General features: G+C 57.0%; 1 protein-coding gene across 1 annotated transcript; it reads right to left on the reverse strand.

The window, feature by feature from the left end:
• Positions 1–288: 288 nt before the first annotated feature.
• LOC147415406 (protein-cysteine N-palmitoyltransferase HHAT-like protein) lies at positions 289–7578 on the reverse strand. The gene is made up of 7 exons (XM_086467354.1): positions 7473–7578; positions 6856–6923; positions 6366–6479; positions 6019–6213; positions 4972–5181; positions 1751–1922; positions 289–413 (listed from the first exon to the last, which is right to left on the reverse strand). Exons 1-7 carry the CDS (start codon positions 7576–7578, stop codon positions 289–291), a joined length of 990 nt encoding a protein of 329 aa, XP_086323480.1.
• Positions 7579–12130: the final 4552 nt, after the last annotated feature.

Consider the following 12130-nt stretch of genomic DNA (forward strand, 5'->3'; position numbering starts at 1 on the left):
GCTCTGCCACAGAGCTGCTGGGGGGACGACACAGGGGGTTCCCTCTCTCCCCCGCCCAACGCCCGCCTCGTCCTGCGGCCTGCCAGGGCCGCGCTGCCTCTCCCTCCGGCTGCGCCTCCTGCTCCCGGCCCGGCCGCGGCCCCACGCGGTTCCCATAGCAACAGCGGCCCCGCCGGCGACAAGAGCAGGGGAAGGGCAGGGCCGCGCATGCGCCGAGCGCGGGACGTCACCGCCCGAGGGGCGGGGCTGGCGGCCTTCCCCTCAGCCCGGCCGCCAGGACAGTTGCCCTCAGCCGCCCCGGAGGCGCCACCAGGCCGCGGGGCCCGTAGCAAGCCCGGTCCCTCGGGGATCCGGCTGTGCCCGGGAGGGAAGCGGCTCCTCAGCCCGCCCCGGGGTGGGCAGGAGAGTGGCAGCTGCAGGAAAAGGCCTGTGCGCGGTGGAGGGGCGGCTCCTCATGCCCCCCCCCCCCCCCCCCCCCCCCCCCCGCCAAGCTCAAGGCCGGTGAGGGAGACGTGCCAGGGCGAGCAGTCGAGGAGAGCAGGAATGTACCGGCTCGGGGTGCCCTTTCCAGTAGCGCTGCTACAAACAGAAGCTCAAATGCCTCCATCTTGGTGGGATTCAGCTCACAGATTAAGGGCCACACAGTGCCTCGATGTGAGCAGTGCCTGAGCTCCCACCATGGACCAGGTAGATCTGGTCAATACAGGCAGCAGAGCCTGCAGAGGAGCTCAGCTCCCTCTGGAGTAACACACATGCTTGGTCAATCCACCCAGGTCTCTTAGGACATCCTAAATCAATGCTAGTGCCATCCTAGCTGCATTAGGATTTTCTCCTGGCCTCCAGCTGCCACTCTGGAGAGACATGGGCGTCCTCCTGCTTGTCTGCTGTCCGTGTGGATGTCAGATACGCTGTGGCATCTGAGATGCTGCCATCAGACGTGTATTTGGCCAGCTGAAATCCTCCATCCAGCTGCCAGCTGAATGCCAGTGTTGCTACCATGACTCATCCGGGGAGTTTGGCTTCTGGAGGTCCCTAGTCCAGCCCTGCTCAGAGAACAGCCCACTTTAAAGGGAGATTAGGTTGCTCTCTACCTTGTTCATTTGAGCATTGAGTATGTCTATTTTTGGAGAATCCATAACCCCTCTGGGCCTCTGTTGCAGTGTTTGACCACTCTGTGAAAAACATTCCTCACATGCAATGAGGCTTTGCCTTGCTGCTCCTTGTTTGCTGTGTCCCGCTTCTTCCCTTCCAGCCTCCAAGAAGAGCTCACCTTCTCTGTAACCCTCTGTTAGCCAGTTGAAAACAGCAGCTACAACTCCCCTGAGCTGCTCGCTGTGCACCCTATGCCTGGGACCATTTCAGTGGCTCACAAACACCCGTAGTGGGTGGCCCCCTGGGAAGGCATCTGAGATAGCAGATGTACCTCTTGCAACAGCATAGGGCTGTTTTTTTTGGAGGTGCTGAGCTACCTTCCAGTCCAAAGGCAATGGGAATGGCTTGATGCTCAGCCTCTTAAACCCGGAGCTAAACAATTTACACTTGGACCCGGGGAGAATGTCAGCCCAACACCATCTGCTTTCTAGGGCTCCAGCTCTGTGTATTGTCCACGGGAAGAAGAGGGGCTTTGCTCAAACCTGCCCAACATAGGCATTGCCAAAGCCTCTCAGTAGGGATGGATGGAGATCTGGATCACCCACCGCTGCCTCGAAGCTGAGTACAGGTGTGAATGTGTCCAAGCACAGCCACTCACCCAAGGACCAGTCCGAGAGGCGGTTCATGAACTTCAGGTCAGAAGGGAGGGTGAGGATGGAGAAGAAGTGGAAGAAGATGTCCACAGCAATGATGGCCCCTACGTGGAGGAGGGCATGGACCCGGATATGCCTCATCTCGTTGTCTTTGCGTCTTAGCTCTTGGGTGCTCACCTGCCGGGATGGCAAACCAGGAAAGGGCTGAGCTAAGAGACAGGATGGACAGTGTGTTCCTCCATCCAGAGGAGCAGTCAAGGTCCAAATGGGGACCGAACACTCTCCTTTAGAAATCACACCATGGACTATGTGGCCCAAATCTCCATTGATTAAGGAAGACCCAAGGGACTAGCTCAGGTGAACCCATCCACAAGGAGCAGGACATGTCCCACCCACAGCATCCCTCCAACACCCCCACCTCAGTGCTGAGCACGGCAGCAACGCGCCTCCTGGAGCACCCTCCTAGCAAAGGCTGTTCCCATCACTGGCGTTTCCAGCAGAGCAGGCACATGGTGTGACACAGCAGTGACAGGTCTGGCTGTACCTAAGGGACCCTAGGTGGGGTGAAGACCGTACTGACCGAGGAGCTGGGGTTTATGCTCTTTCTGCAGGGACATGCTTAGAAAATCAACTTTGCTTAAGGGCGGCCCCTTGCACAAGTCACCCAGAGGGAGCAAATGCTCGTACTCATCACATCTACAGGGCGCCACAGCCTGTAGGGAAGGGCATCCACATGCCCAGGAGAGGCTGGGAGCAGTGCTGGAATCCCACCTGACAGCTCTGCCAGGGCTGGATGTGTATCTTTGGCCAGGGTCACTTGGGAGGAGGAGGAGGAGGAGAACTGGTGGTCTCTGGAGCTTCTGCTGCAGAGGCCTGCTGTAAATGAGAGGGAGAGCTGCTGGAGGAGCCATCCTGAATCGGTTGGGACCTGATCAATGGGGATTTTGTCTCTGCTGTGTCTTGTACAAACAGGGGCCGGGCTTTGCCTCCAGGAGTTGTCATGTCTCTGGCCGTTGTAATATAAAAAATCATCAGAGCGAGCTTTCAGGATTACACCGGGCAGACTGATGACCTCACTTCCCCGCATCGCTGTAAAAATTGCTGCTCTATTCAAAATCCTCTTATGTTTATTACTTTCCCTTTATTCCCTGCAAGAGGTGGGAGCTCTCCCGACATAATCCGCAGGCTGCCGCACCAGCCCCATCGTCAAATCCAGATGATTCCTGAGAATTAAAGCCTTTGCCAGATTTTTGTGTGTGTGTGTGTGTCTGTTATATGCCAAGTGCTTTAAGGACACAAAGAGGCTGCTGGACTCTAAGCTGGAGGAGAAGCTGAGGGAGGACAGACTCTGGCATGGAGATGTGTGGGAGGACATGGAGCCCCCCTTTCATAGAATCATGGATCATTTAGGTTAGAAAAGATATTTAAGATCATCGAGTCCAACTGTTAACCTAGTACTGCTGAGTCGACCACTAAACCATGTCCCTAAGTGAAATACCTCCAGGGATGGTGACTCAACCACTGCTCTGGGTAGTGACAACCTTTTCTGTGAAGAAATTTTTCCTAATGTCCAATCTAAACCTCCCCTGGTGCCACCTGAGGCTGTTTCCTCTTGTCCTCATGTCTGCGTGTGGTGGCAGCACTCTGCCACCATCCCCGTGGGATCAGGGAGGTGTCCCCCACACTTGCAGCCCTACAGAAGTGAAATTATTCCCTTGATCCTAGTAAGGAAGATGCTTTTCAGCTCAAATGGGGCTGAGCAAGCCCTGGTACAGATGAGTTCCCATCACACAAGGTCTCCACCAGGATGCAGCACCAGTAGGAGCCAAAAAGACACAGATCTGCCCCCTAACTGGGTCAGAGTCCATCTACCTGCCCCTGTAATTGCTGTTGGGCAATTAGGAATTCACCCCTAAAATTAGCTGCGGCTCCAGCAGTGCAGGAGGGCATCTAACCAGGAGATGGCAGTGGTGGCCAGGCCAAGACAGGACCCTTGGCTGGGGCATGGCAAAGGGGTTGTGGAGTTAATCCTTGTCCCTTTGGGGTGAGCGTTTTAAGCAGCAGAGGCGGGAATTGCTCATTAAGTGGCTAGAGACATCCAGGTTTGGGGCTGTGCAAAGGAGCCCAAAATAAAACCCCCTCCAGATCAAGCCATGTAGAAGCGGTGGGAGTTCAGGTCTTGGGGACAGGAGGAGTTCAGGTCTTGGGGACAGGAGGAGTTTAATGCCCTGATTTACAGATAACTGGCTGCAGCGTTAGGAGAAGCCAGGGCTGCACGTTTCATAGGAACGACTGATGGAAACTGGGGAAGGAAGAGGAATATGGGATGAGGACAGCACCCCAGCGCACTGTAAACCCTCCAGAGGGGCTTGGACAGTGGGACTGCTGGAGCCACGCTCAGCTGGACTTCAGCCTGACAGATAAGACATGACTGGAGAGATGAAGCCTTAGGATGAAGCGTTTCTTCCAGCAGGTTGGGGAGAAAAGCCCCTCAGTGGCCTGGCCATCCCTAGCACTCGTCTGCTGAGAATGGGCTGCCAGTAGACTCAGTGCACCACCAGCATCCCTTGTGGGGGACACCAGCGCTGACCTTATGATCTCTAGAGTCAAATGGGTCACCAGGGTATTTCATGAAGAGCAGAGGAAGCCCCTGGTTGCTGAAAGACAGCCTGGCACCCAATCTTACTTATTTCTAGAGAAATAACTTCAGATGAAGACACACAGACCATGCCTGGAAATTCATGCTTGTTGGGTGAACCAGCAGGATGGAAATGTGAGGCTGACCTTGCTGTCACACCCACCAGCATGCAGAGGTCCCACAGATGGGCACCACATGCCTGGCTCTCACCGTGGCCTCCCGGTACCGCGCAGTGGGGCAGCATGGAGCTGCTGGGGTGACAGCGCATGGAAACTGAGGCACCGAGCAGTGCAGGTGCCCAGCGAGCAAGGACATGAGCTGAACCCTCCCCTCCTCATCCCAGTGTGATGCTTTCACCACAGCAATGTCTTCCCCTCTGAACAGATCAGCGGCCCAAAACCCAAAAAAGAAGGTTGATGCCCCTCCACACAAAAATCACAGCATCATGGCACAGACTAGGTGACCACAAGAAGCTCTACAACCATTTGCACCTTCACTGTGGCAGAAGATGGGGTTTTGCAGGCATTAAACCCAAGCAAATACATGCAGGGAGAGGTCCTCATCCAGCCCTGCCTCAGGAGCACTCACCTGGGCATGGAACTGGTCAAACGTCATGACGGGCCCGAAGAAGAAGAATGGGAGGTAGAAGTTGTACTTGAGGAGGTCGAAGATGGAGTAGATGCCCTCTTTCCTCTCAGAGCTCTCAAGTGCAAAGCTCATGCAGCGCATGATGGTGAAGCCGCTTCCTCCGTAGAAGAGGACATCTTGAAGATCAAAAGCTCCAGTTACAAATCCGCTCTGGATGAGAAACAAATAGTTACCACCAGGAACGCGGTGTCGCTTCTGTGCTCCCTTGCTTTGTGGAGGACATCACTCCTGGGGCAGCTGGCAAAGCCTCTAATTACCCTCTGACACCAAGTGTCCCTGGAGCTCATAAGCCTTGCTGTTGGAAAAAGAAAAAAACTGGGGCTCGATTTCCCAGCTGGCTCCTGCATCCCGGAGGAGATGGGAAGTGGTGGATCCTCTTGGCCACGTCTTCACCAAGCAGCTGTGGGCCACGTAGGCTTTGGTCTGGGGTGGGAATGTCCCCCTCCCCAGGGAGTGAAGAAAAGCCATCAGAAGCCTGATGGAGAGGGGAGGGGAACGCATATCAGGAGGTAAGCAGCAGGCAGGGAGAGGCAGCACTGTCCTTCAGAGGGACTGAATAGCTTTATAAGGTCCTTCCTGGGCTTCTCTCCACCCACCAGTGAAAGTCTTAACTGGGCAGAGAGCTAAGAGATAGGTATGGGCATCACTGAACCCATCCCAGCACCATGTTACGGATGGGGAAGCTGAGGCACGGGACAGGAACACACCTTGCCTGTCTGACAAGCTGTTGCCTAAGCAACAAGGAGGATTCAGGTGTCCTGAGCTTTGGCCCAGCATGAAGCCACCAAAACATGACATAGTCCCCGTGTGATTATTCCCAAGCAGCACAAAGTTCCCTCCTTCTCAAACCCTGTGGGAGATCTGAAGTAGCCAGAAGAAGTGCCTGGGGTTTGCGGGTGCCACAGGAACCCTCCTTGGAGATAAACCCAAGGAGATGGACACAAGTGGGCTGGAAATGAGGCAGAGATGGCCCGAGACAGCCCCTACCTGCCTCGAGCTGAATGGCTCCACCTTGAAGGAGGCGAGACAGCAGAGCCCGGCCACGTAGCAGAGCCACTTCTGCTTGGCCAGCGCGACGGAGTAGAGGACAAGGCAGTGGGAGAGGATGATCATCAGGTAGACGAGCCCCATGCTGCCCAGCACGGCCGAGACCCCGTAGAGCATGTACACCACAGCCCGGTGCTGTGAGGAGAGAGCGGTCCCGACCCGTGGTCAGCGTGGTGAAAACCCCGACCCTGCTCCCGCCCATCCCAGAACATCCTTCAACCCCCCCTCCGCAAGTCCCAGGTCACCCTTGGTGCTTTCAGATCCATCCCACCACATCCCCGGCTCACCTGCGGCACCGTCATGGAGCAGATCTTGCCGAAGAGGACGTGTCCCGAGAGGGCGAAGATGATGACGTTCCTGAACGAGGTGAACCACATCACCCACTCGAAATCGGCCACGTCCTGCGGGAGCAGCACCGGGTGCCTTACTGCCCCCAGCCCTCGCACCCCTGCCCCAACACCCGTCTGGAGGGGAAACCAGACCATTTCCAAAGCCTTTTCTTCCCGTTTTCCACCCAAGGGCTCCCGAGCACCCCAGCTTGGTCATAAAACCCCAGGAGAGATGCGCAGAGGTTGCTCGTCTCGGTGCGCACAAAGCAGAGCATCCACGGTGCTGCTCAGGATATTCTCCTGACTGGTTCTTTAGGGAGAAAAATAGGAGTCACGTGGACTTTGCAAAAAATACGTCAGCAGCAGAAAAACCAGCTCTGCTTCTCCAGCGGTCAGCACCGACCGTGTCACCGGTAACTAGAAAAGACCGAGTCCTTCCTCCGCTTACCATCTTCCTGCCGAAGTAGTGCCAGCCCGGCTTTATGCCGTCCCGAAAAGCTTTTCTGTTCATGCTGTCTGCAAAAGAACCAGAGTTATGGGGAAAGAAACAGCTCTGGGAAACGGGGCCTGGGTTTTGGCAAAGCAGGGAGCCTTCCTCACCGCGATGATGAGCCGTCAGGGCTCAAACAACCCATCCCCAAAGCGCCTAATTCCCGTAGATAACCACAGGAGTCAGGAACCTCGATTTCTGCAAGAATTTCCAGCAAAGCCTTTTCGCAGTGCCCATCCCAGGGACCCTCAGCTGATCCCATGAAATTTTCTGGGTTTTTTGGGCTTCCAGATGAAGCATTGGGGAAGCAGCCCTGTGTAGGCAGGGTGGTTGCCTGGAGAGCTGTGACGTGCCACAGCCTCTTGCCCTGAGCCACAGAAATGGGGACAAGGGGGCAACCGGGCAAAAAGGCCAAAAACTCTCCTGGAGCCTTGCAAAAGATTCCCAAGTCGTTCTCTGCCAAAATTAAATCCGGGGATCTGCTGTTGGTATCGACAGCTGTAAAAGCAGCCGCCTGACATCCATCCTCCCTCCCAGGGCCCCCTCCAGGGGGGGGATGAGGTGGGGAGCGTTACCTCTGGAAGCTTCAAAGATCCCGCTGCCGCTGTACACCACAGCGCACGTCACGGTGAGAGCATAAAACCCCAGTTCGTAGCTGGGGAGCATCGTTTTAACCCCCATGGTGGCAGGTCAGCGCCCCAGCTGGTGCAGGGGATCCAGACCTGGGAAAGAGAAGGAGGAGAGGAAAGTAAACCAGGGGTGGGAGCTCACCTGCCCCTCCAACACCCTAAATTGCTGCTGGTCCTCAGCAGCTCTGCTTTGTGGGCTTCCTTGAAGGCCGGGAGCTGAAGAGATGGAGAAGACGGTAACACCTGGGACACAACTCAGGTGTGAGGAAAGAGGTTGCTGCTGAACCCTGCTGCAAAACCCACCCAGGAGCCAGGATCTGGGGGCAGCTCAAGCAGGAGATCCTGATAAAAAGGCTCTTCCCAGCAAGTTGCATCCGTCCCAATGTTCAGAGATGCTCCGGGATGCCAGCTCCCCAGGATGGGGTTCCTCCAGCGTGTCTCTGATGTCCCCTCTTAATTGGATCCTTGGAAGGGCTCCGGGATAGAGCACAAAGATGCCCGTGCTGGAGGGGATGGGATGGGATGGGATGCCCCTATTCCCCTGCCGTGGGCTGCTGCTCGCCTTCTCCTGGGATTTTGCCCAACCTTGAGCTCTTGAGGGGGCTCCTAAAGCACCGTGGTCCCAAAGTGCTCCCACCCCCGAGCCTTAGGGCGGGCGAGCCCCCCCCGCCCGGCATCAGCGGAGCTCGGAGGATGCCGACGCTCAGCCCCGCAATTAGCCCTGGGCTAATGACTCCCGTTAAGGCTAATTAACGCCGGCGCGACGTGCCTTTCAGCCCGCCCCGAGCTCTGCAGCTTGTCCGGCAGCTGCTAAAAACGCAATTCGGGGTTGGAGCAGGGTGAGCGGGGGGGGGCGGGGCGGGGCGGGGCGGGGCGGGGGCAGAGCATCCTCCTCCGGCACCGCCACCCACTCGTGAGCATCCCCCGCGGGTGGGAGGGGGGACCCTGCGAGCGGCGCGGGGCGCTTCGAAGGGATTAAAGAGCGAAACTCTTGCTTTTAGGCAGCAGAAAAAGGCGAGCCGGTCACCCTCTGCTTTCCCATCCGCATCGCAAAGCTTTTATTTTTTTTTTTTTTTTCTGATTTAAATTATTTTTTAATTTTTTTTGTTGTTGGTGGTTGTTGAGATTTTTAAAGGGGGGCGGGTGTCGCTGGTAGGGATGCGGGGTGACCCCATTTTATCCCTAGCACTAGGAAAAAAAAAAAAACCGCTTTTCCCGGTGGGAAGGGCCAGCCCTGGGCTGGACTCAGCCCCCGGGAGGTGGGGGGGTGGGGGTCGCCCTGCGGCCGCTTCCCCCCCCCCCCCCCCCCCCCTCCGTGCGGGGCCGCTGCGGGCGGGCGCGCTGCCACCTCCCTGCGGTCCCCCTGCGGCGGGAGGGCACCCACGGAGGTGGCTTTCAAGAGGTGTTTCTTTTTGTTCTCCCTCCTTTCCACGCTTTTCAAGGCTTTTTTTTTTTTTTTCCTTTTTTTTTTTTTGTGGGGAGGGGGCATCCCGCAAATGGGGCGTGGGGGGGGGGGGGGGGGTGTGTTTAACGGTCCCCGGTCGCCTGCGGTGGGCGAGGGGTGCTGGCAGGGGGGACCCTTCGGACAATTTTAACTCCTGATCGCTCCGGGGTTGCAGTGTCAGGTGCAGGGGAGGGGTTCCCCAGCGCAGCCCCCCCCCAAAAAGCTCTGAGCAGCCGCGGGGCAGCACCATCCTCATCCTCACCCCCCCTCCCCAGTCCCGTCCACCGCCCCCGGCCAGGCGCTGGGAGCGGGCAGAGGTGACCAAAACCCCCTGGAACTGCGGGAACAGCGTGTCCCCAACCCCAGTGTGACCCCCACACCCCACACCCCCCCCCCCCAGCTACTGACCTTGAGCCCCGGGGCCGCGGGTGGAGGTGGGCGAGGGTGCGGGGATCCAGCGTCCGGCACAGCGATGGGGGGGCTGGGGGGGGGGGGGGGGGGAGCGGCGGGGACCGATGGAGGATTTGGGGGGGGCTGTTTGTCCTACAGCATCCCTCAGCCTGGCTTTGGGGGGCCGGGGTGGGGGGTGGGGGGGGAAGGCTGAAGGAGGGGTGCCGTCCCCCTCGCTTTGCCCCTGGAGGAAGTTTGGCCGGGAGTGGAGCGGAGCAGGCGGGAGGTATTTTTATTTTAGAGCAGCACTGCAGAGGGGGGCTGGTTCAGGAGCTGTCTGTCACGGCAGCTGCTTGGAGAAGACCTGTGCTGGCTGCCAAAGCTCAGCCCGGGCCAGGGAGCACGGCCCAGGGCTGGCCACAGGAGCCCCGGGCCACGGTAGCCCCTCCATGAAGGGACAAGCTCCCTCCCAAGGGGTGTCTCTCGGTGTCACCACTTTGAGACTGGCAAAGGAGCAGGTAGCCCCCCCGTCGCTGTGAGCAAGAGGGGAGGCAGCTATCACCTCGTGGGGCTGGGGAAACTGAGGCACGAAGCCAGGAGGTGCAATTCCTCCCCTGGTTCGGGCAGTGTTTAAATCGGCGCGGGGCTGGGAGGTCGCAACATCTCTGCAAACCAGGGGAGACCCTGCCCAGCTGCCCCTGAACCGCCCACTCTGGAGGATGGGTTCAAAAGGACAATCATGATGAAGACCATCGAGGAACTCTTACTTCCTCCCCGAGACCACCAAAAGACCCCCGAAGGGGAAGACTGCGCCTGCGCAAGGGGGAAGAGATCTAATTGACATCCGAAGCGGGACAGAGTGATAAATATGGAAATACGTCAGTTTTGTTGCTTTAAATAGGAGGCAACGCCCGCGGCTCGGGGTGCAGCATCCTTAGGGCACCGGACCCTCGCTGCACCCAGCGCTGCAGGGCTGTAATAACCAGACCTGCTCCACAATCCACTGGGATGGCGGAATTCTTGCGCAGATCACTACGGCTCCAAACGGGAGCCGTTACGGTGGGATGGGCTGTGACCTGCTGGCTGGTCCTGGGCCACTCGGCCGAGCGGAGCCCAGGGCAGGGAGAGCTCGCCCGTGGCGGCACCGTCTATATTTAACCGCACTAATGCAACTTAATTCACGGCCCGGCCCGCCTGGAAAGCCGCGCTCCTGCCGCGCCGGCTCTTCGCAAGGAAAACGATGACGATTCATCAAAGGTCGTTTATTCCCCGCGGGTCAGCTGTAGTTTTTAAAAATGGGATGCATCCGTCAGGCACTTTATGGCTGCTTTGTGGAAGGGCTCTGCCCAGCTCCAGGGCAGGAGACAACCTTTGGCTCAGCCCAAGTGTTGGGAGGACTCATATTCGGACCGTACATTAGCTAAAACCCGTCCAATTCCACACAAGGAGTGTCCGTAGCCTCAAATACTTGCAGCAAAATTCACCTGATGCTGTTCCTCACAGCTTAACTGCAGCCACCAGGCTGTGCCAGCGGTGCCGAGCGTTGTCACCACTAACCTGTCGCCACCAGTAGCTGCAATGAGAGGCTGGAAAAACTCAGAGCTTATCAAAACGTGGCCTGGGATGTGACTTTACAGCGGATGAAGGCTGTCCCAGTGAGGAAGCGCTGGGGGCTCACGCCGCTTTTATCTAGCAGAGGAAGGCGTAACGATGACTGGCTGCAAACTGCAGCCAGAGAAATTCAAGTGAGAAAGCAAAGCACGGGATTTTTTTTTCCACAAGGACAAACTTCCAAGGAAAACAGGGGGTTGTGGAGGTTTCAGACCAAGCCCAGTTACATCCCTGAAAGAAATGGTGTAGCTCAAACAGCACAAGCGTGCTGGAGAGATTCAGCTGGCTGAGGACCAGTGGTATGCGTTTGTGCAGGCAGGGAGAAAAGTATTTTCACTGATTTTCTTCTCTGAGTGATGGGCTGGGGGACGTGGGGCTGCTGCAGCCAGCTGAACTGGGGCTGCCGCTTCCAAAATCTGTCAGGGTTTCTTAACATTCAGCAACCAAACGACACGCGCTGCAAGAAAATCGGTCTCATACCTCGGAAACGGGGAAGCAGTTGCTGCAAGAGTCAGCATTCGAATTCAGCATGTGGAGGAGGGTCACTCTGTGGAAGCGCAGAGGGAATTTATTTCAAAACTAAGGTGAAAACTGAGAAGACCTGGACAATCTGGGCCTTGTTCAGACCCCTCCACTGCTCTGTGACGGGAGAGAGGTTGCACATTCCCATGAGAAGCAGTTACTTACAGGCACGGGCTCTCCAAATGAACTGTTTTACAGTGCCTTTAGTTCCTTCTTTGTCCAGGCGTGTGGCGGTGCTGTGTGTTTGTGCAGAAAAAAAAAATAGAGAAAACGCTTCTGTGCGACCCCAGACAAGCGTATGTTTAAAGAAATGAGGGTTGCAGCACTTGAGAAGAGGTTTGCACCGTGTGCTAGCGAGCCATATGCTAACACCTAGCACTCCCAGGTCCTTATCTGCCTTTCCTGCCTTGATTCACAGCCACCCCAGGAAGAATTTTGCTGGGGAGTGGCAGGAACTTCACTGCTTCGTCACAGAACAGGAGGCAAACGCTGGGCATGCATTAGAAAGGACAGAGAGGCAGATTGCCTCTCCTGCACTCCTGTGAAAACATTATTGATTCACACCGCTGCGCAGGCGAAACCAGAATCTCCAGCTCCAAGCTACCAGCCTGAATTTAGCAGGCACGGCATAGCAAAA

Source organism: Leptosomus discolor, chromosome 6 (genome assembly GCF_034619465.1).
Source record: "Leptosomus discolor isolate bLepDis1 chromosome 6, bLepDis1.hap2, whole genome shotgun sequence".
Taxonomy (NCBI): domain Eukaryota; kingdom Metazoa; phylum Chordata; class Aves; order Leptosomiformes; family Leptosomidae; genus Leptosomus; species Leptosomus discolor.

What these genes read in the sequence shown, in the direction of transcription:
- LOC147415406 (XM_086467354.1), bottom strand. Translation starts at nt 7,578, where the DNA reads ATGGGGGTTAAAACGATGCTCCCCAGCTACGAACTGGGGTTTTATGCT. An exon ending in ACTACTTCGGCAGGAAGATG is followed by an intron (nt 6,480 to 6,855) that starts GTAAGCGGAGGA and finishes CTGCTCCCGCAG; the next exon opens with GACGTGGCCGATTTCGAGTG. An exon ending in GCTCCATGACGGTGCCGCAG is followed by an intron (nt 6,214 to 6,365) that starts GTGAGCCGGGGA and finishes CTCTCCTCACAG; the next exon opens with CACCGGGCTGTGGTGTACAT.